The following is a 23,452-nucleotide window of genomic DNA, read 5'->3' as shown; positions in this document are numbered from 1 at the left end:
GCGGGACCCAGAGGTCTAGGGAAGAGAGGAGGCAGAAGGACAGGGGTGGGGTGAAGGAGCCCGGAGATCTTCTGGGCAAATGGGCGCTGCCCACTGGACTTCCCCGCCCTACTGCCTTGTAGGCTCAGTGCTTCCCGCCGTGTGCCCCACCTCCGCAGCAGTTCGCCGCCCGGGTACGGGATTGGAGCCCGCGGCGCAGCAGACATCGGGCCCCTGGGGATCCTGCAGACTCGGCCTCCCGAAGGGTGTTACGGGACTTGCGGGGTAGGGGTAACTAACATTTGTTGAACACTACTCTATACCAGGCGGTGTGAAGAGCACTTTACATTATGAAATTCATGCCATTCATTCAATCCACTCAACCACTCTTTGAGGACAAGGAAGGGAGGGGGGGCAAGTGGGCAAGGAGAGATGGGAGAGGGAGGAAATAAAAAAGACAAAAGGCTGAAACTAAAACAGGGAGAAGCAGACAAAAAGCCAGGAGAAAGAGGAAGAAGTACACAAAAAATAACAATTTCAGATGTTCCGGGGGCTGGGAGGGAGTAGATCTCCTACCTGGGAAGGGAAGTCTCTGTGTCACTCAACTTGGGGGCTATAAGGACCTCAAGGTCAGGGCTATTGGACTCTGATTCTTGGGCCAGTGTCCCCTCCAGTTCCCAGTACCACAAATATCCAGCATCTCCTGCATTCCTGGCGGTTATTTTCCCACCTGTATACCATAGATCCGGGATGGATAGCAGTTTGGACCAGAGTAAGCCAGCTTTGCAAATAGCAAGCCAATTTGCCAGCCCTGAGCCAGGAAGAGCTAACGCCTCCCCACAGCTTCCTGTCCCACAGCGCCCCTCCTGGTCAATTAAGCTATAGACTGGGAGGAATACTAATAACTTTGCTCTTAACTCAGCAAGTTTTTACTGAACACCTGACATTTTCTAGGACCTTGGGATACAGTAATAAGTCAAATAAATGCCCTGCCTTCACTGAGGTGGGGGGGGATAGTAAACAAAAAGACAGACAGACAGACATGTTAACTAGTGAGAAATGGTATGAAAATAAGAACAAGCACAGTAAGGAGGTAGACTGACAGGAGTGCTGTTTTAATTGTCCTTCTCTAAAGTACTCACATTTAAGCAGAGACCTAAAGGAAGTGAGGGAGGGAGCCATGTGCATACCTGGGGGAAAAGTGCTCCAGGCAGAGGGAATGTTAAGTTCAAAGGCCCCGAGGCAGCTGTGTGGTTGGCATGTCTGAGGTATTGACATTTCTGTCACTTGATGGCTTGCCCCCTCACTCATTGGCTCACCCCCTCACTCATCGGGCAGCTAGATCCCTTTAGGGTCTTTTTTGGGGGGAGGGGGGTGGAGTCAAGTAGACTAAAGTAACACATAAAACTGGCCCTGTGTCTTCCTCCTTCCCCACACGTGCACAGAGCAGATGCTTGGGGACCCACATTCCGATTGCCCCAAACACCTGAGAATGGAGGGAAGAGGAGAAATAGCATGGAGGGCTCCCACCTGCCTCTGAAAAAGCCCTTGCTGAGTCAGGATCATGGGGGGCCTGCTTTAATGAACAGATAAGAACCCTTTGAAATGGCCTATTCAATGCTATGCATGATTGGGCACTGGTTTCTTCCCAAAGTAGGTTCCACAGTTCCGTTCCCATCAGGCTCAGGGTCCAAATGTGCTTAGCGGATCCTTCTGTGGTAGATAACTTCACAGGGAGACTGGAACCTGGCTCCTGTCCCAGTTATGGTGGGTCTCTCATCAGGGGTTTCTGAATAAACCAGAGTAGGTGGGCAGTTGGCAGCAGCCCCAAGGCTGGGAAGCCCATCCCCCTGTTTGGTGTAAGCTGGGGAGAGGGACTCAGCCAAGGCCGCCTGGAGGGAGAGCAGCCAGGTGGCTCAAGGGCAGCTTCTGAAATACACGCACTTGCCCATTCAGAGGAAAGCGCTGCTGGGATGAATGGTCAGGGGCTCTGCCTGCGTCACCTGGCATGGAGAGGGTGGCAGAGGGCAGGCAGAGAGTTCTTTGCTTGGCCACCTTGTGGTTGAGCTGCCTCCTCTTGGGCTGGGCAGAAAAGAAAGACACCTTTGTAGGGAGTGTGATTTGTCACAACAAGTGGGTGGACCTCCTGTCCTGTAGGCCTGTGGGCTCTTCATTTTTGCATTCCCAACACCTAGCATAGTGCCAGGCGCATAGTAGGTCTGGAGGAAAATTAGGGGCCGTGTACAAACCCAGTATGGGAAACTGTAGGGGCAACTCTGTACCCCAGGGTGACTGACTATGCTGGGCCGCAAGCACCATGGCTCTCTGGGCAGCCACATAATGCGGTGGTGAAACATCTGGAATCAGGCCCACTTGCTTCAAATCCTGGAGTCGATGCTTGGTAACCGTATGTGCTTGGGCAAGTTATTTAACTTCTTTGAGCCTTAGGTTCCTCTTCTGTAAAACAGGGATACAAATACTTCCTGACTATATGGTTGTGGTGATTGAATGATAGTAAAGCACCTAGAATGATGTCTACACTTAGCATTAAATAAACTTTAGCTATCACTATTATTATGATTCACTACCTTTAAGACAAGGGATAGGAACTGTTGACCCTGGGTTCTTGTCAACAATATGATTCCATTTGTCTCTGATGTCATTAGTCAATACTATTACTTTCGGGCATTATCATATTCGTAACATAATTTTATGAGTTGCCAAGTCTGTGATCTGCCGCGTGATGGCTCTGGGGACCAACCTTCTCCCTGTTCCTGACATGTGAGAAGCCCCGCAAAGGCCCTGGCTCAGTGCCAGCTGCCCCTGCTAGACGCCCATCCATCTGTCTCGGTCCCTCCACCCCACCCTCACCATCTGTCTCTACTAGTGCCCATTGGTCTGGGTAGGTCTTGGCATCAGAAGACAAATAGCATGTTATCAGAAGCCATTGTGGAGGGAGATGGATTGTATGCCATGAAACCAGACAGGCTGGGCCAGACTGGGGATAGGGGCACAGAGTACAAATCATCGGGGAATGAACACCGTTCATCACAGCCTATTGTCTCCAAAGACAGGCGACACCTGCAGGGACTCAGGGATGTCACTCCTCCTGAGCACGAGCAAGTTAATAGAGACTGACTGGGCTCCAGGGCATGGGGGGCTTCCGGCAGGGCCTTTCACCTCAGGCCCAGCCTCTGGGCAGTTCTCCGTCCTCCCGGTCTCTCTCTGCTAGCACTCCAGACTCTGGCTCAAAAATGTCCCAGTTCCCCATGGCCTAGCTTAGCCAACTTTGAAGCCAGAGACTCCAGGCTCCTCATACCTCCCCAGACTTCCTGCTCCTCCCTCCTCACCCCTCCCCTCTCTTTCCACCAAGCTCACCTGCTGGGCCTCAGTCAACCCTAGCTTTGGCTCAGAGCATTGGGTCTTCTCTGCCAGTGCCTGCTCAGAGTCTCTCTGTAACTCACTTTGGAACCTCCTCCTTCAGGAAGGCTTACTGGATTGATGCCACCCTGATCTAACCTTCCTGCCACCTCCGCTGTAGTGAGCAATTCATGGCAAGTGCCTTCCCCTCATCTCAGCTATATGGTAGGCACTTTTAAAAGCCTGAGATGTTACCAACAATAATAAATAATACTCAGAAGTGGCACTGGTGCGGCACACTAACATAAAACTTAGTGCATTTAATCATAAAGGATCTTTGAGGCAGGTGTCACGCCCCCACCCACAACTTTACAGCTGGGCAAAGTGAGGCTCAAGGGGGTCAAGGGCATGCTTATCCCTGTGGCTACCCACGCCCCTGCCCTCAGCCAGGGCAAGACTGAGCATCACTGTGCGCATGGGAACCCAGTCAGCCTTCTCCAAGTCCAGTGCCCATCCCCCCACCCCACCCCAGACCCTCCCTAGTAAAGGCAAGAGACCATGACAGCTTCTCTGAGTCACGGAAGCCTCCTCTCCCTGCAGGCCCATCTTCAGACCGATGCCTGGCCTCCCTGCTAGCACACCGGGTCCACTTTTCCAGTGGTGTGTGCCTTGCACTCTGCCTCATGGTACATCTATCTGTGGCCTTGACTCCTGGACCAGACTGTGAGGCCCCTCTTTGCTCCCCAGTGCCTTGCATGGGACCCCGTGCTCAGTAAGTGCTCAATTAATGAGTTGTATTGAATTGAAGAGAAAACTGAAGAGGAAAATGAATTGCGAAGGAACAACGAGCCTTCCTAAGACTCTCAGGTAAAGGGGCCCTCCCACCTGGCTGGCAGCAGCATCCCCAGGACCCTGGTTAAAGGGCCAGGGTGAGGGCTCAGGGACCACACCCAAAGTTACAAAAGGCCCCGCGTTGGGAGCCAAAGGCCTAACTCTCCGGTGTAACTCGCTTGTGCCTCAGTTTCCTCATCTGTACACAAGGCTCTGAAATTCCTATAAGCATGAAATAAAACGATTATTCAGAAACGCTTTGTAAATAAATGGAGTTATACAAGCATTAGTCATATCTGCTGCTATGCCGCATTTTCAGTGAGGAGGTTGTCGAGCACGGCGTTGAAGAGTGTATCCGCCAGCCAGGCTGCCTGGGCGCAAATCTCGCCTCCGGCACTTACTAGTCTTTCTCTGTGCCTCAGTTTCCCTAAGTGTAAAATGAAGGTTAAAGCACCTATCTCAGAAGGTCACTGTGAAAATTGGGTTAATGTAGCTCAGCACACTCCCGCAGCACCTGGCTCACAGTTGGCCCCCTGTAGTATTATGCTTCGGGCGTTTTTAACAGCAGGAAACGGCAGCCTCCCTCCTCATAGGTGCCTGAGCCCCAGCTCCGCCTCTGCTCTGTTGATTCTCAGAGCAGCAAGGGCTGGGGAGGCTTCCCCTGTTGTCCACCCCAAAGCAGGGAAGATAACTACTCAGCCCATGTGCCACATGCCCCTCCTGTGCCCACGCAGATGCTGTCGCCTCATCACAGCTCTCTTTCCCACCACAATTTCAGGATCCTCCTCAGCACATCGCTCCCTCCGTGGAGAGATGAGGAATTGCTTGGACTCTAGAGAGGAAACCTCTCTGCTGCTCCTGCCTGAGGACATGGCTCTGTGTGCAGGACCCAGGAGACCCGGGCAGGGGCAGGTGGTAGGGCTGTGGTGGCCTGGACTCTTGCAGAGGTGGGGCGGAGGTACTCACCAGAGACGTTGCTGGCCAGGGACAGGCTCTCGCAGTGCTGGTCCTGGAAGGAGGCAGAGATGGGGCTGAGCCCCAGGAGGAGAAGGGCCTGTGGGCACAGGGCAGCAAAGGACACGGTTAGACTATGCCACCTTGCCCTCCTGTCCCCACATCCTCTCTGCCTCGAAGGTCTGGAACGGCCCTGTTCTTGGAGAGGCTGGGAGGGAGGCTGGTAAGAGCAGGGGCCCAGGTTCCCAGGACAGAGGTGAATTTTCTCCCTAAGGGCTGGGAGTCTCCAGAGAGAAGTTAGGCCCCCAAGTAGACAGTCTGTCTAAGGAAGCCGCATCCATCCCCATGGGATCTCAAGCATGGCCCAATTGTGTCCCAACACCCTGAGCACCACAGGCTCACAGATCCTCATTGGAGCACCTCCCCCTCCCCCTCCCCCCTTCCTTCTCCATCCCACCTTCAGCAGCCACGGGCTCCCCTGGCCTCTCATTCAGTCGGCAGCTTCCGGGGCCCTCGGCCCAACCCAGCTCATTACCAGTCCGCACAAATTGTGCCTCACCATTTATGAAGCCTTTTTACATCCGCGATAGCACTGAACTCTCCCTGGGGCTGGTGTGGTTGTCCTTTCTTGCAGAGAGAGAAACTGGGGCCCAGAGAGCTGAAGGGATAAGTGTGTCTGGAGAGATTCTGGGGAGAGCCCTTACCTCTTATCTTTCCCACGGCCTCCGTGGCACTGATTCCAGAATTTCAGTCCACTTGGGAGGAGACTGGCGTGGGACTCACACCTAGAGGGCTGCCCCTTTTTCGGCTAACGCCCCCGCACAATCATTGTGTCCCCTCCCTTGAGGTCAGCACCTTCTTTATGGATTTACAGTCAAAAGAGACCTGGTGTCCAGCCCCAGTTTCACTGTGGCGGGTCACTTGACCTCTCTATGCCTCAGTTTCCTCTCCTGTAAACCCAGGTATAACAGCCCCGCTCCCAGGCGTTCACGATGCCCTGTATGAAGAAAGTCCTTCGGGAGTAGCATAGCATGCTCCATGAGGGCACAAATTTTGTTTTGTTCATCGCACTCAAATTTGCTGAATACGTAAATGAATTACCTCACGTTTCGGGTCTACCATAGGCACTTGGTAAGTCATGTTGATGGATTCGAACTTGGTGATTTTTATTTAGTCATCGGTTTGAGGAGAAGTGGTTGTTTCCCCTGGGATTTACTTTTCGAGAGGATAAGAAGCTCGTGTGTGTGTGTGTGGGGGGGGCATTATAACCAGCCCCACCCTCAGTTCTCAGGACAAAGCCACCCAATGCGCAGCAGAGCTATGCCCACCTGACCTGGCTCCTGGGATGATGAACCACACAGGAGGTGGCTCTCCACATCGCCACCCCTGCTCCTCTGCTCTTTCTCCTCGGGGTGCCCTCCCTGATACCCTCTCCTGGCCCCCCTGGCCGGGCTGTCTCAGGCCCATCTCATTTCCACACAGTCTGCCCAATTCGCTGCAGAACCTCAGAGACAGACACATAGATCTGGAAGCTGCCGTCGCCATTTCACAGGGGGAAAATGAGGTAGGGGCTCGCCTGAGTCCCGCTGAGCAAGATGCTAGTGTAGACTAAAGCCAGAGTGGTGTCCAGCAGCGCACAGCCATTGCGCGTCCCCCTCACTCACAGGGCCAGGAATAGGGGTGAGGGGAGTGAGGCATGCACTCTGGGTGCAAAATTTAAGGAGGGCACCATAAAACTTAGTAGTCAAGATACATATTTTAACGCGATATTTTTTGCGAACTCTAAATTAATGCAAAAAAATTCATGTGAGCAAACTATAAAAAACTTTTTTTAAAAAAGACAGGATCAGTAAAAGTGCTGGGCCAGATCGGAGCTTGAGGTAAAGGGAAAACTCAGTAATAATATTAAAATGTGACTTATCTTGATTACAAAGATTTGGGGCACGTCCTTAAATTTTGCTCTTGAGGAGAATACCTCACTCACCTCACCCTAGTCCTGGCTCTGCCTTGCGCATGCGCCTTCTTCCTAAGCTACACTCCGCACCCCACCCCAGCCCTCCCCACTCACCCCTTCTGGACCTCAGAACTTTTCCTCGGTCCTTAGAGGCAAACTGACCTGCCCTTTTCCAGAGGCAAGCTGTCCATGCTCACCAGTTCCCAGTGTCCTCTCCCACCCAGGCCCCCTTCACCCCACCAGTGCCACCCGTCTCCCCGGTACCCACATTTTCCCACTCCTGTCAGATGACGACAGCAGGTTCTGCTCCCCTCTCTCCCATCCTATATTCCAAGGTGGAATCAAGTGCCCCCGCACCTTGGTCAGAGCCTGCCTCACCCCCACTTCCTTCAGGAAGCCCCCCTTAACCCTGATGATTCACACACATTGTCCCCTCGATGACTCCACCTGAGTCCCATAGTGGGCTTGTTTATTCACTCACTGGCACCCTCCCTCTGTCACATCATAGGGGGGTCTCTCTGCTCTTACTGGGCCAAGCTCCCAAGCATGCCCTCAGCTCTGCCCTCCCATCCTGCGTCCAGCACTCAGAACACTCAGCAGACGGTGCTGGAGTTAGCTAACTCCTTCCTGGGACTCGGGAGTAATTAGAACAAACCCATTCAACTCTCTGGCCCTGAGGAACTTCTAACACTTTATTAATCAGTGATTAAACTCCAAAGTCCCCAAAGAGATGGTGAAATATCTTTACCCTCATTTCTCATTTTCCAAATGAAAATGCAGAAGTGGAGAGAGGTAGAAGCCATCAGGCCAGCCAATGCCTCTTGCTAGTTAAGCCGAGATCAGTGTCCTTGAGGACAAACCTGCACTGCTCAGTTTGGCATGGTTGGCAGAGACCCAGCTCTGCACTGTCCCCATGGAGGAGCTGCTCAGTTTGAATAGCCAGAGATTCCTTTTAGAAGGGGACTAAGAATCCCTGCCCCTAATTTGTCACCCCGCCCTGCCTCTGCCATCTCCCAGTGCACATGTACGTGCACACACAGAATTGAAGTGGGGCTCCAAGAGCCAGCTCAGCCACAGGCAAATTAAAGAAACTGGAAACACCCTATTCCAAAATATCAGCCCCGTTGCCTGACACCCCACCATTATCCTTCTGATCTTGAAGCTGTGCTTCAGGCCTCAGATCCCTCTTGAAGGCCTATCTCGTTCTGTTCCTGTTGTAGTACGTATCCCGTGCCCAGCACACCTGTTCCTGCTAGTGTCTGCGCACCTGTGCCCTTGAAGTTCTTTGCCCCTCCTCATCCTGCCTGACCCCTCATCTGATGAACTCGGCAGTCCTCAAAAACCAGTTCCATGGCCCCTCCTCCTGACAGCACCCTCGCCAACCCTCCAAAGCAAAACAACTCAGTCACCCCGTCAATGTGCCATGTCCCCTCTGTTCATCACTAGATCCTGGTGCTCATGACACTCGCAGACAGAGACCCTGGACTATTCCCAGATGCATGCAATAGCCTCAGTATGAAGTCCTTACACCTCGGGGTTCTAATTAGATGGCAAACACGCCAGCCAGAATGTCTTAGCCTCGCATCTTAATGTGCTGGGGTTCACAGAAGAGCAGAGCAAATCCAGATTCCCCATGGAACCAAACCGGATGCCATGGGGCGAAGGGCTAGCCTGTTCTTGGCTCACTGCCTATTACCCTGACCCTTAAGTCTCCTTCTTGGATGTGATGGTTCACAAAGTCGTTTTCTACCAAGAGAGGTCTGGCTTTGCATTATGCAGAGAAAAAGACTCCTTAATATTCCTGAACCAATCTTTCTTCTCAGGAAAGGTCAGCTCTATACAAAATCTGTCTTGTGCCATCTCTTGCTCTGCAGAAGGGTCTGTAAAGGCTTCCGGCTTATTCCTGAATCACGGTTCTCTAAAAAGGCCGGGGTTTTCCTGAGTATTTCCTCCCACCATATGTTGATCTCCTCTTCACCATTCACCAGTTTTCCATCTCGGTCAACAGAGAATTATTGCACTGTGAGAACAGGCCCCAAAGTTTCCAGGATGTTGTTTGTTTCCTTCTAAAGCTGGGAGTTCATAATCTGGGGTCCACACACACACACAGTGAGGGGGCATGAAACCCTGCAATTAAATGCAGAAGTTGCGTGTGATGACAGCTGTTGCCCTGGGGAGGGTACACAGTGTCCTTCACTTTCTCAGGGAGGTCTAGCCCCTACCCCCAAAATATGGGGTCACATCAGAGGCCTGGGCCTCATGAAACCAGACGTGACCTCCTCTCTTAAAGCAAACTCAAAGTGCTTTTAAAGGCCTAGGAACGGCCACTTTCTCGAGCCCCTGTCTGCTCCTCGCCTCCGCCATCAGCCCTAGCTCCTGGCTCTCCTTTCGGAACCATTTTTGACAAACCGAGTTTTCAGGACTTTGTGAGGATTATCATTTTCCGACAGCTGGTAGAGGAATCCAAAATGGCATCGAGGACCCGACACGGGCGGAACACTAGGCTCACTCACTAGTCGATGCCTTCCTTCTGTACGCCAGCCGGGCAGCACCCAGTTCCAAGATGAACCTGAGCCTCGGCTACGAATCTCGCCACTCGCCAAAGAGCCAGACCTTGACCGTTAAACCTAAGAAGACCGAGGGTGTGCTTCAGCTCAATGACAACGTCACATAAAAATGACGGTCCAAGGACCGGGTGGGTGCCTGACACGAAGGGGCACTGCTCTGGGGGAAGCAGATCAGGGCAGGTCATGGGGAGAAGGGATGGACGGAGGAGAGGGATGGGTGTGGGAGCCCACGCGGGGTGGGCGTCTCTCAGCTGCCTGCTCCAGCTACTGCCCATGTCACCCCTCCCCCCAAGCCAGCTCAGAGCATGGCTGGAATTGAAGCTGCCATCCCAAACCCCAGTGTGACTTTGGCATAAAGGTTAATCACACCCAGAAAATGCTCATTAGAGACCATAAATAACTATGTTGCTGAAGCTCAGTTTGGTCTTTAAGGCACAAAAGTGCAGTCTCCTTTGATGGGACGATTTGGTAATTAACCTTTCAGGGAGGCCACTGACGGGAGAAGAGGGGTGGCCTGGAGGCACCAGGGGCCGCCCCCACCACAGAAAGGTTCACGAAGAGCTGAGAGAAGGGGCCTGCCTTCCTCCCCTTCACAAGTACCTCTGATGCTCAGTTTAGGAGAGCCCCCAGAGGCCCCACAAAAACCTCTCATAGGGCTGAGGGCGAGCTGGCCCTCTGTCAGAGCCACGGCTGCATCCTTCCTGAGTGGTCCTTCAGCAAAATGCCTCCCCCTCCTGCTGAGTTTTTAGCCCAGTCCTGCCACTACTGACTGTGTGATTCTGGGGGAAGTCAGCTGGCTCCTCCGGCCAATGAGGTCTTTCTTACCTGCATCGCAGTGATGTGGGCCACCTGGGGGGAAAGGAGGGGCAAGATGCTTTCCGAAATTTAAAGTCCCCTACAAGTGTCCGTGTGGTCGTTATCCCAACTTGGTGGCTCTGGCTCCCAGAATCTTTCTCGGTTACATAAAGGTTGGACCACAGCAGGCCTCCCGCCGGAGGGGAGGGGCGGCAGGAGGACCCAGGCCCTCTCCCTCACAGGAGGGGAGGGGCGGCAGGCAGGAGGACCCAGGCCCTCTCCCTCTCCTTCTCCGAAGGCTTCTCCAAAGCCTTCTCCGAAGCTTTCCCATGGGAAGGGATTTTTCAGCTTAAAAGGAAAGCTGTTTTGGTTTTTTTTTTTCGTCTTTTGTTTTTCGGATCATTAGATGTCTGATCTTACCAAGCCTCTTGCTGGGCTGGGATTCTACTCGGCAGGAGTGACGTTTACACTCTTAGCAACTTTCCGAAATGCGATACGGTGTCGTTCACTATAATCATCACACTGTATATTATATCTCCCATCTTATTCATCCTGTAACTGGAAGTTTACACCTTTTAACCACCTTCATCCTGTCCCACCTGTCCCCTCTCTGCTCCTGCAACCACCAATCTGTTCTGTTTCTACAAGTTCCATTTTTAAAAAAATTACATATATAAGAGATCATCATACAGGACTTATCTTTCTCTGTCTGACTTATTTCACTTAGCATAATGCCCTCGAAGTCCATTCATGTTGTTACAAATGGCACGATTTCCTTTTTTTTATGGCTGAATAATACTCCATTGTATATATGCCACATTTTCTTTATCTATTCATCCATCCATGGACACTTATTTCCACGTCTTGGTTATTGTAAACAATGCTGCAATGAACATGGGAGTGCAGGTATCTCTTCAATATAGTAATTTTGTTTCCTTCAGATATATACCCAGAGTAGAATTGCTGGCTCCTATAGTAATTTTATTATTAATTTTTTGAGGAACCTCTGTACTGTCTTCCACAGTGGCTGCACCAAGTTATCGTCTTACTAACAGTGCATGAGCTTCCCTTTTCTCTACATCCTTGCCAGCATTTGTTATCTCTTGCATTTTTGATAATAGCCATTCTAACAGGTGATATCTCATTGTGGTTTTTATTTGCATTTCCCAAATGACTAGTGATGTTGAGCATCTTTTCATGCACCTGTTGGCCATTTGAATATCTTCTTTGGAAAAATGTTTATTTAGGTCCTTTGTCCATTTTTTATTGAATTATTTGGAAGCTGTTTTGCTATTGAATTGTATGAATTCCTTATATATTTTTGGATATTAACCGCTTATTAAATACGTGATTTGCAAGGTGTAGCCTGTTTTAAGCAAAGTCAAGAGAAGAAAATTTAAATATGAAAAAGAGGAGGGGTCATAAATCAAGATTTCTTTAAAAAGCTGGCTCCCCTCTTGCATTTAAAAACCAGGATCTGATTCACAGAGATAAAACATCGGGGTGATCAGTTCTCAGAAACCTATCTGTGCCTACAGGGGATGTATCTGTAGCTACGAAGGCAGTTGTGTAGTTTCTGCCCTGCACAGAGGTGCCTTTTCCTAGCCAGGGTAAAACTAGACTGGGGACAAAGGACAGCGATGCAGATGCCCTTTCTTTGGCCTCTTGATCACCCAGGACGATCGCCCCCTGAGTACCTTCTTTCCCCCAACCTGCCCCACCTGCTCCTTTCCCCTCAGCCTCTCTCTACAACAGCCCGAACCTGTCCTCACCTCAAGATAAAGAGCCCATGCTTTCCCCAAAAGTAGGTGAGCTTCCTTCCCATGTGGATTCCCACCTCGGACCCCAGGAGGATGTGCTGAAGGAAAAAGGGTTTGGGAGTGGCGAGTGCAGAGCTGAGATCCTGCTCTGACTCTGAAAAACTTGTTCTGTGACCAAGGACAGGTCACTGCCCTGTCCCCCTTCCTTGCTTCTGTAAAACAAGGAGGGCAGTGTGTTCCCTCTGACTCCAGAACTTAAAGGAGGGTAGAAATTCAGACCCATAACTTTGGGGCCAGAGAGACCTACACTGGAGTTTTCTCATCTGCCCCTTCCGTCCTGTGTGACTTTGGGCAAATCACTTCACATCACCGAGCCTCAGTTTCCCCATCTGTAAATGGGGCTAATAGGGAAGAAGCATTTACACCTTAAAGCTTTTGGAGAGATTCAACAATACGGTGCAGTTAAAAGGTAATGATTACTAATATGTGCAAGTTGCATCCTTCCTAACTTGGCCTTTCTCCCCGGAAGCACTCCGTGACTGGTCCCCTGCCTACCCAGGGCACACACGCCCACTTTCCACCACCACTCTGTTCCCAGGAGCCAGTGGCCACTGGCAAAACTGGACTATGCATTACAGTCCATGATGCAGACTTGCTGGGCACGGGGGAGGGGGGCGGGGGGCACTGCCCTGGAGGCCTGCTGACCTCCCATCCCCGTCCAGCTTCTCACAAATTCATTCTCCCCCGCTCAGTACGATTCTCTCATTCGTATTTCCTCATATCTCGGGCTTTCCTGGCCTCCTACCTACCTACCTTCATCTCTCTCCTGGTCTTAATCTCTCCACCTCTCTCAGTCTTCCCTAACCTCCATTTTCCCCTTTTTCTTTTCTTTTCTTCCCTCTCTCCCTCCTTCCTTTCTTTCTCTAAATTCCAGCTTTTAAGGAAGACTTGCCACTGTGTCCGACGCTAGGATTTTTCTCATTTAATCTTTTCAACCTCAAGAAATTGAAGCCCGTACTATCTTTCTACTGTACAGATGTTCCAATCCTGGGATCGTGTCCCAGGCAGGACAGCCTGTTGCCTCCCTTCTTATTCCTACCCCCAGCATGGAGCCTCCAAAAGAAGAGGTACAGGTTTCTTTGCCTCTTGATCTCTAGCCCTGGGCCGCAGCCTGGCTCCCCAAGAGCTGACAGTGGGGGACTCAGGAAGAGTTGAGTTTGGTTCTCTCAGCCCCTTGTCCCCGGGAGCTGCTCAGCCGGGAGCTGGGAGTAAGTCTCAGACACTGGAGAATCGTCCCCGAGGGGGCGGGAGAGGCATCTGCTCCTCTGGGAAACAGAGCTGGGATGTCGGCGATGGCACCAGCGAGGCAGGTGCCACGATCAGCGGGGCTCTCCCCTCAGCTCGCTGCGATGAGTGTCAAGTGAGGGGGATTTGGGCGTGGGCGGAAACGGGATGTCCTCTAAGAAGCTGCATTTCGGAAGGGATGCGAAGGGGGCTCAGAAGGCAGAAGGAAATCATCTCATGGCTGGAAATTAGATTCTATTAGAAAACGGCTAAAGTTTTCGAGGCTGCTCTTCCTGGAAAAGTGACTGCCTTCCAAGGTCATGAGGGATTGTCTTAAAGGGAGCTGCTGGACCGCCAAACCCCACTGAGCAAGGGGCCTTAGGACACAAATTAGGAATAACCATTTAATTGTCCTTAAGACAGGGATGGCTCTGTTTCTTGCCTGTAAAAGAAGCAAATTAGATGAAATCAGATGTTTCCAGACAGCTCTTAGCACCTGGGAGATAGAAAATTATGTTTCTCAGGCTTTACCCCAGAGATTCGGGTTCAGCCCAAGGGGAATCTCAGGGCTCTGTTTTTTAATTCTCTCCAGCTGATTCTGAAGTGTCACCAGAATTGAGGGTAACTGAACTAGGCCAATGGTTTGCAACCAAGAGCAATTTTGACCCCCAAGGCGTATGTGGCAATGTCTGGAGACATTTTTGGTTGCCACAGCTGGGGGATGCTACTGCCATTTCGTGGCTAGAGGCCAGGGACGCTGTTCCACATCCTCAAAAGCACAAGACAACCCTACAGCAAAGAATTACTCAGCCTCAAACATCAATAGCGTGGAGATTGGGAAACCCTGAGCTGGAGGGTTTTGCAGCTCCCTCCCAGCTGTGAAAACGCTTGCCCATCTGCCCATCATGGAAGCTGGGAAGGGGGAAGGAAGATGGTGAGGGAAGGGAAATCCCAGAAAGAATGGGAGAACAAGAGAGAGGGGCCTTCAAGCCAGGAAGAGGCCGTGGACCTCTGTCTAGCAAAGCCCTGTGTGGCCTTAGACCAGCCATTCACCCACCTCCTGGCTTCAGTCTGGGAAAAGTGAACCAGTGATCTGGCCCATGAATTCTGGCTCCAAGGGAGGGCTTTAGACCAACGCTACTCAAAGGGTTGTCAGGACAGGCGCAAGCTGCAAACTGTTACTAAGAGTAAGCGTTTGGAAACTTTGATATGACTTTGCCCTTGCGGTGACATCCATGCACACTGTTTATAGATTCACCTCCTTGAACAGGGTCTAGACCAAGGCAGATGTTGTCCAACTCTCCAGCTGAGTCGCGTGGCCCAGGCTGCACAGTCATCATGTGAAATAGGGCCACATGTCAGTCTGCCACGTATTGGAAGGTTCCATGTGGTCCTTCCCCACAGCTGATGTGAGGGGTCCTGCTTTAGCTGGAGAAGAGAGCTTGTTGATTGGCTCATCAGGGAAGGCCCCACGGAGGAAGAGGCTCTTGAGTGATGGGTGAGCTCGGTACCAAAGGAAGGAGTTAAGGAGGGGGCCGTGAAGTCTGGGAGGGAGACCTCGCCAGTGAAAAGCAGCAGGTCCCACTCGCCGAGCTTGCATAGTGATAGGCCCTTCCCCATACAGGCATTTCCTCCTCTATTCTCCATTGTGGTCTAGAGGAGGACCAAACCCAAAGAGGTTATATGACTTGCCCAAGGTCACCCAGCCAGGAAGTGGCAGAGCCAGCTCATACCCCAAGCATCCTGCCTTCTCAGTTTTAGAGACAGTGCTCCTTACTCAGTAGTGCTCTACACGTCAGGGGCGCATTGCCCCCACCCCACCCTCATCCTTCCATGGCCCACCATCGCTACGTGGGTCCTGCCTTTTACAGCCTGGCAGCAGCATTCAGGGTAAGACCACTGAGGCCAGCAATCTGGAGAGAAAGACATCAGAGGCTGGAGGGTTGGGGTATGGATTGAGACAAGATCCCATGGAGGCAGCCAGGAATGGGCTCATTCCCTTCCCCTGGTGTCCACTGCCCACTTTGCCTTGCCTGACTACTCCTGCCTCGTAACCAGCAGAATTAGGGTAGCAGTGGGAACCCCAGGCTGCAACCAACCCCCCATTCCAGCCCCTGCTTGGGGACCAATGTGCCCTGGACCTGCTCTCTGAAGACCCCAGGTTCTGAAAAGGTTCTTGCACTTTGTCCTCAGCCCAGCTCCAAACCTCCCTCTGGCTACATCTCCCACCAGCCCCTCCGCCCTGTCCCCCGAACCCCTCATGAAGCAAAATGCTGCCCTCAGTTTTACACATGTACAAATGCTCCCAGATGCGGGGAGGCTGGGGAACATGGGGAAGCACTGGAATTGCAATGTTACTCAGCAGCGCAGACATCATAGCACTGGATAAGCCCTTGAATCATAAATCCACATGCCGAGGCAGAGGAACCTGTCATTTCCGTGTCTCCTGTCACCATAGCACCTCTACACGCACAGACAGATGTTCGGCAGGGAGCAGGAAGAGGGGGATGCCCTCCTTCGAGTTCATCATCTATTGTGCACTCATGTGCGTGGAGTACTGAAGTGGGTGCTGGGGACACAATCTTTTGTTTTTGTTTTAAAGGAAATCCTCCTGGCCCAGGCAGAGCTCAGAATCTACGGTGGGAACAAGGGCTCGAGTTAGATGTGAGCGACCAGGGGTCCACGTGGGGTCTGATTAGTAAATGTTTTGAGGGTCTTGTGGGGGGACGCACCAAAGAGCTGGAGGCTCGCATGCGGGGGAGGACATGCCATGAAAGCAAAGGAACCACCAGCGAGAGATGGACTTAAACCAGAGGGCTTCCTGGAAGAAGGGGTAGGAATGGTTCGGGAAGATTGGTGGACACGACAGACAGGATGGTACAGTGAGACTGGGTGGCAGAAGCCACCAAAGGAGGAACAGCACGGTCAAAGGCAGAGGGCAGGTGAGGATCGGGAGGTTCGGGGAGTGTCTGGTTCTTTCACCTCTAGAGTGGGGCAGGAGGGCTCGGAGGGGTCACGCGTGTGGGCCCTGTGCAGAGGCAGCTCAGTGAGCGGCGTGTCTGGCTGAGAGAAGCTGGGCCAAGTGGAGAGAAAAGGCAGGAGGAGCCGGGAACAGCAGAGGCTCAGACCAAGCCCAGAACACAGGTGTCTCTCCAAAGACCAGCCGCTCGGCCTCCCAGCTGGACACATGTGGCCAAGGGAGTGGCCATGGAGGCTGTCCCACCTGTATCCACTCCCACTGCTGACCCCATGGCCCTTGGGTGCCCATCTCCTTCTCTGGGAGTCAGTCCTCCAGCCTGGCTGTGAGCTGCGGGGTGCAGCAAACCTGCCTCCCTGGTTTGACTGTGCTTACAGGACAAGGGAGGGTGTGTGTATATGTGTAAGAAAGAAAGAGACAGACAGACCGCACACTGGGGGACAGTTAGGACCACAAAGGCAATAGGCTCTGGTCCTTCTGAACTTGGTAGGGGCGCCCAGCCCTGGGAGCGGCCAGAGGGTGTGGGATGGCGGGAGCTCCTTCCTACAGACAAGCATCAGCAGCCCACACAGCCCATCTCGAGCTTCGAGCTTCGGGCTTCGCTGATCTCCAGGGCTCTTCTGACAGCAGGGAAGGCTCCAAACAGCAGGTTAGGGATGGGCCGGTGATGCTTGTAAGAAACCAAGAGAGATTTCCAGGAAATGCCATCTCTGGCTTCAGAACCAGGGGCACCCTTTCTATTGGGTGTTAGGGAGAAAGTTCAAAGCAAGAATGATCAAAAAGACACGCAGGTCATTTTTTTCTTGCTATCACTTCTTTCTCCCTTACACTATTTCTCTGCCTCCCTCCCTCCTCTTTCCTCCTCCCTCCAGAAACTTCTGTCCTCATCTCTCTCTCATGCCAACTCGAGACAGTGGTCTCCATCTACGCATCATTTTTATTTTCTCTTTCTCTGTCTGCTGCTGTGTATCTGTCTGTCTGTCTGCATGCCCACATCTCATATAATAATAAGTGTCCACCCTGAGCAAGCCCACGGGCACCCAGCTGGGCCTTCGATTCTGACAATGAGGTGGGGAGGGGGGGCGGGGTGGGCAGAGCAGGGGGCCTGGACCTGTGAGGATTGCACCTTAGGCAGCCCGGGGCTGCCCTTCGGCCCTTCCCCTCCTGATCCAGGTTTCCTCTCCAGCCTGCATAGTCCAGCCCCTCATCTTGGGGCCTCTCCCACTCTCCCCACCAAGCTCTGTCCCCTCTGGGGACAGCTGGTACCTCTGGAAACCACCCTGTGAAAGAGGCTGGGGAAACATGGATCAAAGGAAGGAGAAATCCCTGCCATAAATGGGAATGTCACAGCCATTTCTCACCCCAGGCGGGCTGCCTTCCAGCTCTTTGGCTTCAGGCACCTGCTGGGGTTACAGAGTAATTCCTTGTCCCAAACTCCCCAAGGCTCTGCCTGCCCAGAGCTTAAAAGTTGACTGTGTCCTACTGTGTCTCACAGTGGGTAGACTCCAAATTGTAGTTGGTCAGCCTAAAACAACCCCCACCCCGCTCATTCTGCAGCCTTGGAAGCAGCTGGACCAGTCTGGCCAGTTTCTGTCCCCAGGCTCTGACCTAGGCGCCCTGGCTTATAGCCAGATTGACTGGAGGTTGGGACCGATTGACAGGTGGAGGGGGGCAGGTGAGCACTCCACGAAACTTACCTCTGAGCACTCTGCTGGGGCTGCTCGCTGGGAATGTTCCCTGGGGCCCAGCAGGGCCAGGGAGGGATCATGAAATTGTCTGTGTTTATAAGGCAGAAAGAGCACTTACGAATATCTTCATTTGTCCCAGAAACAATTTCATGGTTGCTGGGTGGACAGTTGCCAAAGAGCGCGTTTGGCTAATGCGTTTGAGTCGAGGTTCTGTGTACATGGAGCCACCTCCCAGAACTGCATCTCAACATGCCTGCTTCACAGAAAAGGAAGTGCGTGTCCGTATTCCCCAAGTCTTCCTCCCTCCCCTCCTGTTTTCCAGCCTCTCAATTTTTGTTGAAGCAGATACCACTTACTCTGAAATGAGATGGTTAATAATCTGTTGCTTAATAGAATCCAACTAGTCATTTTCAAAATAATTGTTTGCATTAGTGAATTAATCATTTTGTATAACCTCCATGTCTCTACATTTATTGTCAAATGTTCTCACATGTCAGAGATGTTCAGAGGGCCAGTTACAGGCACTTCTGTTCTTTGACTTTGAGCTCAGCTGACAGCAGGTGGCCTCATCCTTTCTCCCCAGGGACTGTCCAAAGACCTGGGATAGGAGGAGCTTCTACACTGTGGAGTACTCCTTCCTCCACCTCCCATCCCCTCACCACCCCTCCTTTTGATAGTTTTCCTTGGATTGATAAAATCTGGTAAGATTTATTAAATGGCTACTATAGCTAATATTCATTAAGCATTACTATGTGCCAGACACTGTGCAACTGTACCTAATTTCACACATGACATTTCATAAAGTCGTTATAATTATTTCATGAAGTAGGTACTATTTTCCCCCTGAGGTTCAGAGCGATAACCTCACTTGCCCAGGATCAGGATTCAAGCCCATGTCTGCTTCACCTGACGTTCTCATCTGTACAGGAGATGCTGACCGCCGCATGGAGTGGATTGAGGGATGGCTGGCCAAGAGCGACAAGTCCAAAGACAAACATTCGAAAAGGACTAGATGGCGTTACTTCCAAGGAACTCCGTTGACAGGGGCCCCCTGAGAATCTGAGTATACAGGAGTCATTTGTCTCTAACAAATTCATTCTTTGACTATAACACTGTAGCTAAAATTGCCACTTGGCCTGAGCTCCAAATTGGACTCGCTCTTACTCTTTTGGTACTACGAACAGTTAGGGCAGAGTCAGAGACGGGAGAGATCACCCACCCCTCTTTTAACAGAGGAGGAAACAAGAAAGGCCCCAGGTCACTTGCCACCAGCCTGCTCTCCTCTAGACAACGGGGCCTGAGTTTCACCAGCCAAGGCTCCACCCTCAATTGATTCTCCAAAGCACTGGGGTGCTGCATGGGCTGTTTCTTGCTTGCTTTTTTTTTTTTTTTTTAAGAACAATAGTGGGCTTAAAGTGGGGCAGTTCCAGCCTTTTCTGCACCAGAGAAAATATTTCTGCCTGGGTGGTTTGGGCATCTCTCAGACTTCTCTGTTTGACATGACATCTGCATCTCATGAGAAAAGCAACAAGCCTGTTCCGGGTGTACCCTATTAAACTGGAAGAATAAATGATGCTTCTGTCCATCCAGTCAACAAACTTTTGGGAAATGCCTACTACGTACAGTGATTATTAGGCCCAGTGCTGTGCAGGGCGAAAGATGCAGAAATGCTATACGTTGAATGTCCAAGAGCTGCTTGTTGCTTTTCTTGAATTATCTTCTTTCCTTTGAAGAGCAGATGCCTTGCAACTTTTTCTGAAAGCAAATTCTGTGTCAGGCACTCTTCCCAGCATTTTCTACGTATTAATTTGTTTTTCATCCTTACCTCAACCTTATGAGTTAGATATTGCCCCCATTTCACAGTTGGGGACACTGAAGCTCAGAGAGGGTACTCAGGTCCAAGTGCCAAGTCCCAAGTTTCCACAGTTGGGAAGAGAGATTACTGGGAATTGAGTCTGCTGCACCCCACTCTTCCTACATGGGGTCATACTCCAAGGAATGTGTGGGCATGAGACATTGAAGATAAGAGAGAATCTAGTCCAATACCCCTGTTTTCAGACAAATTGTGACTCAGAGAGGGAAGGCAACCTACCTGAGGTCACACAGCCGATTAGAGGCATTGCTGGGACCAAAGTCAGTTTTGTCACCTCCCAAGCTGATGGTCTTCCCACCCCAATAACTGCTGTAATGATGATCAGCCCTGTGCCCAACCTCTACCTTCTAGGCCACGTGATAGTAACACTTAGGCCCAAGGGTTTGGCCAGCATCATAGGTACTTGGGGTGCTGCCAAGGGGCACCTTAGACCCTCCAAACTCCTTCTGTGCAGCTGAATCTCACTGGCTGTTGATGCTCTCCAAGGAACCAAATGTTAGAGAGGGCGAGAAATGGATTTTCCACTTGAGCTCATCCTCACTGGCCCCAGGTCAGTGTCCCACTTTTCCATACATCTGTATCCTCCTTGAGAACTGGACTGACCCAAGTCATTCCCTTCCCAGGGCTGGTCATATCAAATCTGAACGGGTTGGCCTGGCTGTCAGTCCCCCTCTCCTACTTTGCTCCTGAAGGTGGCCAGGCCAGTTGTCCCCAAACCCTATGGCAGCCCATGGCCCCACCCTGGGCTCACTTTTTTCTACCCTCATTATCCCTCCTGCCAATGCTCCCCTCCAAAACTCAGCTTCATATTATTTGTCAAAGAAATAATTAGGAAATGGCTCAAATGTGCATCCATGTAGGGATGCAAAGAACAGCCATTCACAGGGAATATGCAGACATTGACAATCTCCCTACGAAGGCTTGGGAAAACATGGGACAGACTTGAGCTAGAACGTAATAAGTGAGAGGGTGTGCCCAATGGCCGCAGCAGTGCCCAAACCTGCACTTGTAAAAGGGCCTACAGGGACTATTTTAAATAACAGTAGCTGTGTTAAGAGGGTGAGGTTGTAATAATTTTCCCTCTGGTTTCCAAACTTTGTGTAATGTGGCTAGATTGCTTTCCTAATAATAACAGCAATAAAACTAGCTCTCTCCTCAGAACTCTCTCCTGTATTAAGCCACGTAGGCCTTGCCTTCGCCCTTCACGCTCACTGCAACCCACAGTTTTGAGCTACACTTGGGTCTCCATCGGAGGAGCTGTGGCTGGTTGGGAAGGTGACCCAGGGGTGCCCGATCCCCCCTTGCCTGAGGGTAGAGACAATATTTCACCTGTCTCCTCCTTCGCACACACACATCATCTCTCCCTCATTCACACACACACATACCCTCTCATGCACACACACACTTTGCCCCACACACTCACGTGCTGTCCCCATGCTCTCCCCCAGTTCTCTGTAACCAGTGCTAGGCTCATAATAAGGGCCCCAGAGTGGATTCTTTCTCTACTCTGGCCGACTTGGTGGGGACAGGGCTGGGTTTTGGATTAACGTCCCAAGATTCATACTTTATAGTGACAAAACTACATGAACTCTCATCTGGCAGAGGTCTAGGGTGAGATTTAGATGGTTTAGAAGATTTTCTGGTAAAAGCTAACAAAACAAAGTCTTAGAGTCACAGTGCCTAAGTTTGAATTCTGGCTTCACCACTCACTGGCTGTGTGTATGACCTTGAACAAGTTACTGAGCCTCTTGGTGCTTCAGTAATAATTCCTACTTCCTACGGCTATTACGAAGACTAAATGACTTAACATTTGCAAAGCAGGTAGAACAATGCCCACCAAGTTGTTCATGGTCAAAAATAAAAGAAAAAAAAGAATTATTTAATTGAAACCAACATTAGCTGCCCATTCATTTACTGCCTCTCGCTCATTGGTATTTATTGAGCACTTACTGAGTCCGTTAGACCAGACATAAAGGGTACATACTTCACCATCTAGTAGGAAAAACACACACAACAGCAGCAGAAAAAAAATGTTTTCTCTTAGGAAAACATGATGATTCTAAGCAGCAATTTGCACAAGATTCTAAGAAAAGCCAAAGAAAGAACATTTACCTATTACTAAGTAAACTTAAAAACAAACAAACAAACAAACAAAAAACCCTTTAGTTCAGTCCTTTGAATCCATTTAAAACACTGAATTCAGTCTAATAGATTTGTGACCAAGGCTCGGTACACACTAACTAGCCTTTTGGAAAATATTGCCGTTCAGTGCCATCTTTTCAACCTCTCTGGTTGTTTTGCTTCCGACTTCCATCTCCCGGTATCTTTGATCATCCGGAAAATAATCCCAGTGCTCAGTTAATGGGTGGTGAAGGGGATATGGGTTCAAACAGACCAACCCTCAGTCATTTTTTAAAAACGACTTGTAAATATTTGAGAGAAGGAGGGAGGGGCATAGAGACGCCTCAGTGACTGGCAACCTCTCAACTGATGAACTGGCAGCAGCTGCGTTTTAAAATCTGGTGGTTTAACTCAAAACCACTTTGTGAGTCGGTATACGTTCAGTTGGTTTAATGACTGATGGAAAAATGAAATCGAGTCAATCCCCACGTCTCTTCCATTCAATTCTTTTTTTTTTTTTTTTTAATGCACTGAACCCAGTCAAGCTGGTGTCTGTGTTTGTGCCCCAGGCAGTCCATGCCCATCCTGCCGAGTCCGGGTCCTCCGGCAAGAGCCATGCGGGGGTCCCCGGCGGCGGCGCGGAGGCCCACCCGCCTCCCCCTCCGGCTGCTGCTTACGTGCCCACACCCTGCAAAGCCGAACCGCTTTGGGAAGCGCTGGGCACTGGGAAGTGGCGGCTGTCGCTAGCCGCGGGCCCGGCTCTCGACCTCCAGCCCTTCCCGCGAGCACGGCGCCGCGGGCAGCCCCCTGCCGCCCCCGAACTTCGGCCCGCAACGCTGGACGTGAGGTCTGGCGACTTTCCTAAACTCCAGGCGCCGGAATCGCGTCGCCAGACCCGCGGCAGGAGCGAGCCTGCACGGCCGACTGCACAGCGCGGGGACCGCGAGTGCGAAGCCTCGGGGAGCGAGCGCGGCGCCCCGGGGAGCGAGCGCGGAGGAACAGGACCCACTCCGGCGGCGCCCAGATTGCGATACTGATCAAGGGCTCGAAGCGGCGAGTGACAGTCATCTCCCCAGACTTGCGGCTCTCGCGGAGGGGAAGGGGCGGGAAGGAGCTCCCAGAAACGCGGCGGGGGCGTGCGGAGTGGGGGAGCGGATGAGAGGGCGCTGGGGCGGGAGGGGGGCCCATCTCCAGAGCCTCGCGTCCCCGGGCCGGGGTCTGCAGGGGAGGGGTGGGAGGTGGAACCGAGCTTGGACTCCCAAAGCCTAGAGCGATTCCCTGCACGGAGCTGGTTATCCAGGTGGGCGGA

The 23,452-nt window shown here is 51.6% G+C and overlaps 1 protein-coding gene across 3 annotated transcripts in view; it reads right to left on the bottom strand.

The window, feature by feature from the left end:
* CRHR1 (corticotropin releasing hormone receptor 1) overlaps positions 1–23,452 on the bottom strand; it is a 43,973-nt gene that overhangs the window by 20,036 nt on the left and 485 nt on the right. For all 3 annotated transcript variants that reach the window (XM_006910158.2, XM_006910160.1, XM_006910159.1), the window contains exon 2: positions 5,137–5,224. In XM_006910158.2, coding sequence (XP_006910220.1) covers positions 5,137–5,224 — 88 coding nt within the window. The remainder of the gene's footprint in view (positions 1–5,136; positions 5,225–23,452) is intronic.

The sequence above is a fragment of the Pteropus alecto genome, unplaced genomic scaffold (genome assembly GCF_000325575.1).
Source record: "Pteropus alecto unplaced genomic scaffold, ASM32557v1 scaffold313, whole genome shotgun sequence".
Taxonomy (NCBI): domain Eukaryota; kingdom Metazoa; phylum Chordata; class Mammalia; order Chiroptera; family Pteropodidae; genus Pteropus; species Pteropus alecto.
This window is presented reverse-complemented; position numbering and strand designations above follow the sequence as displayed.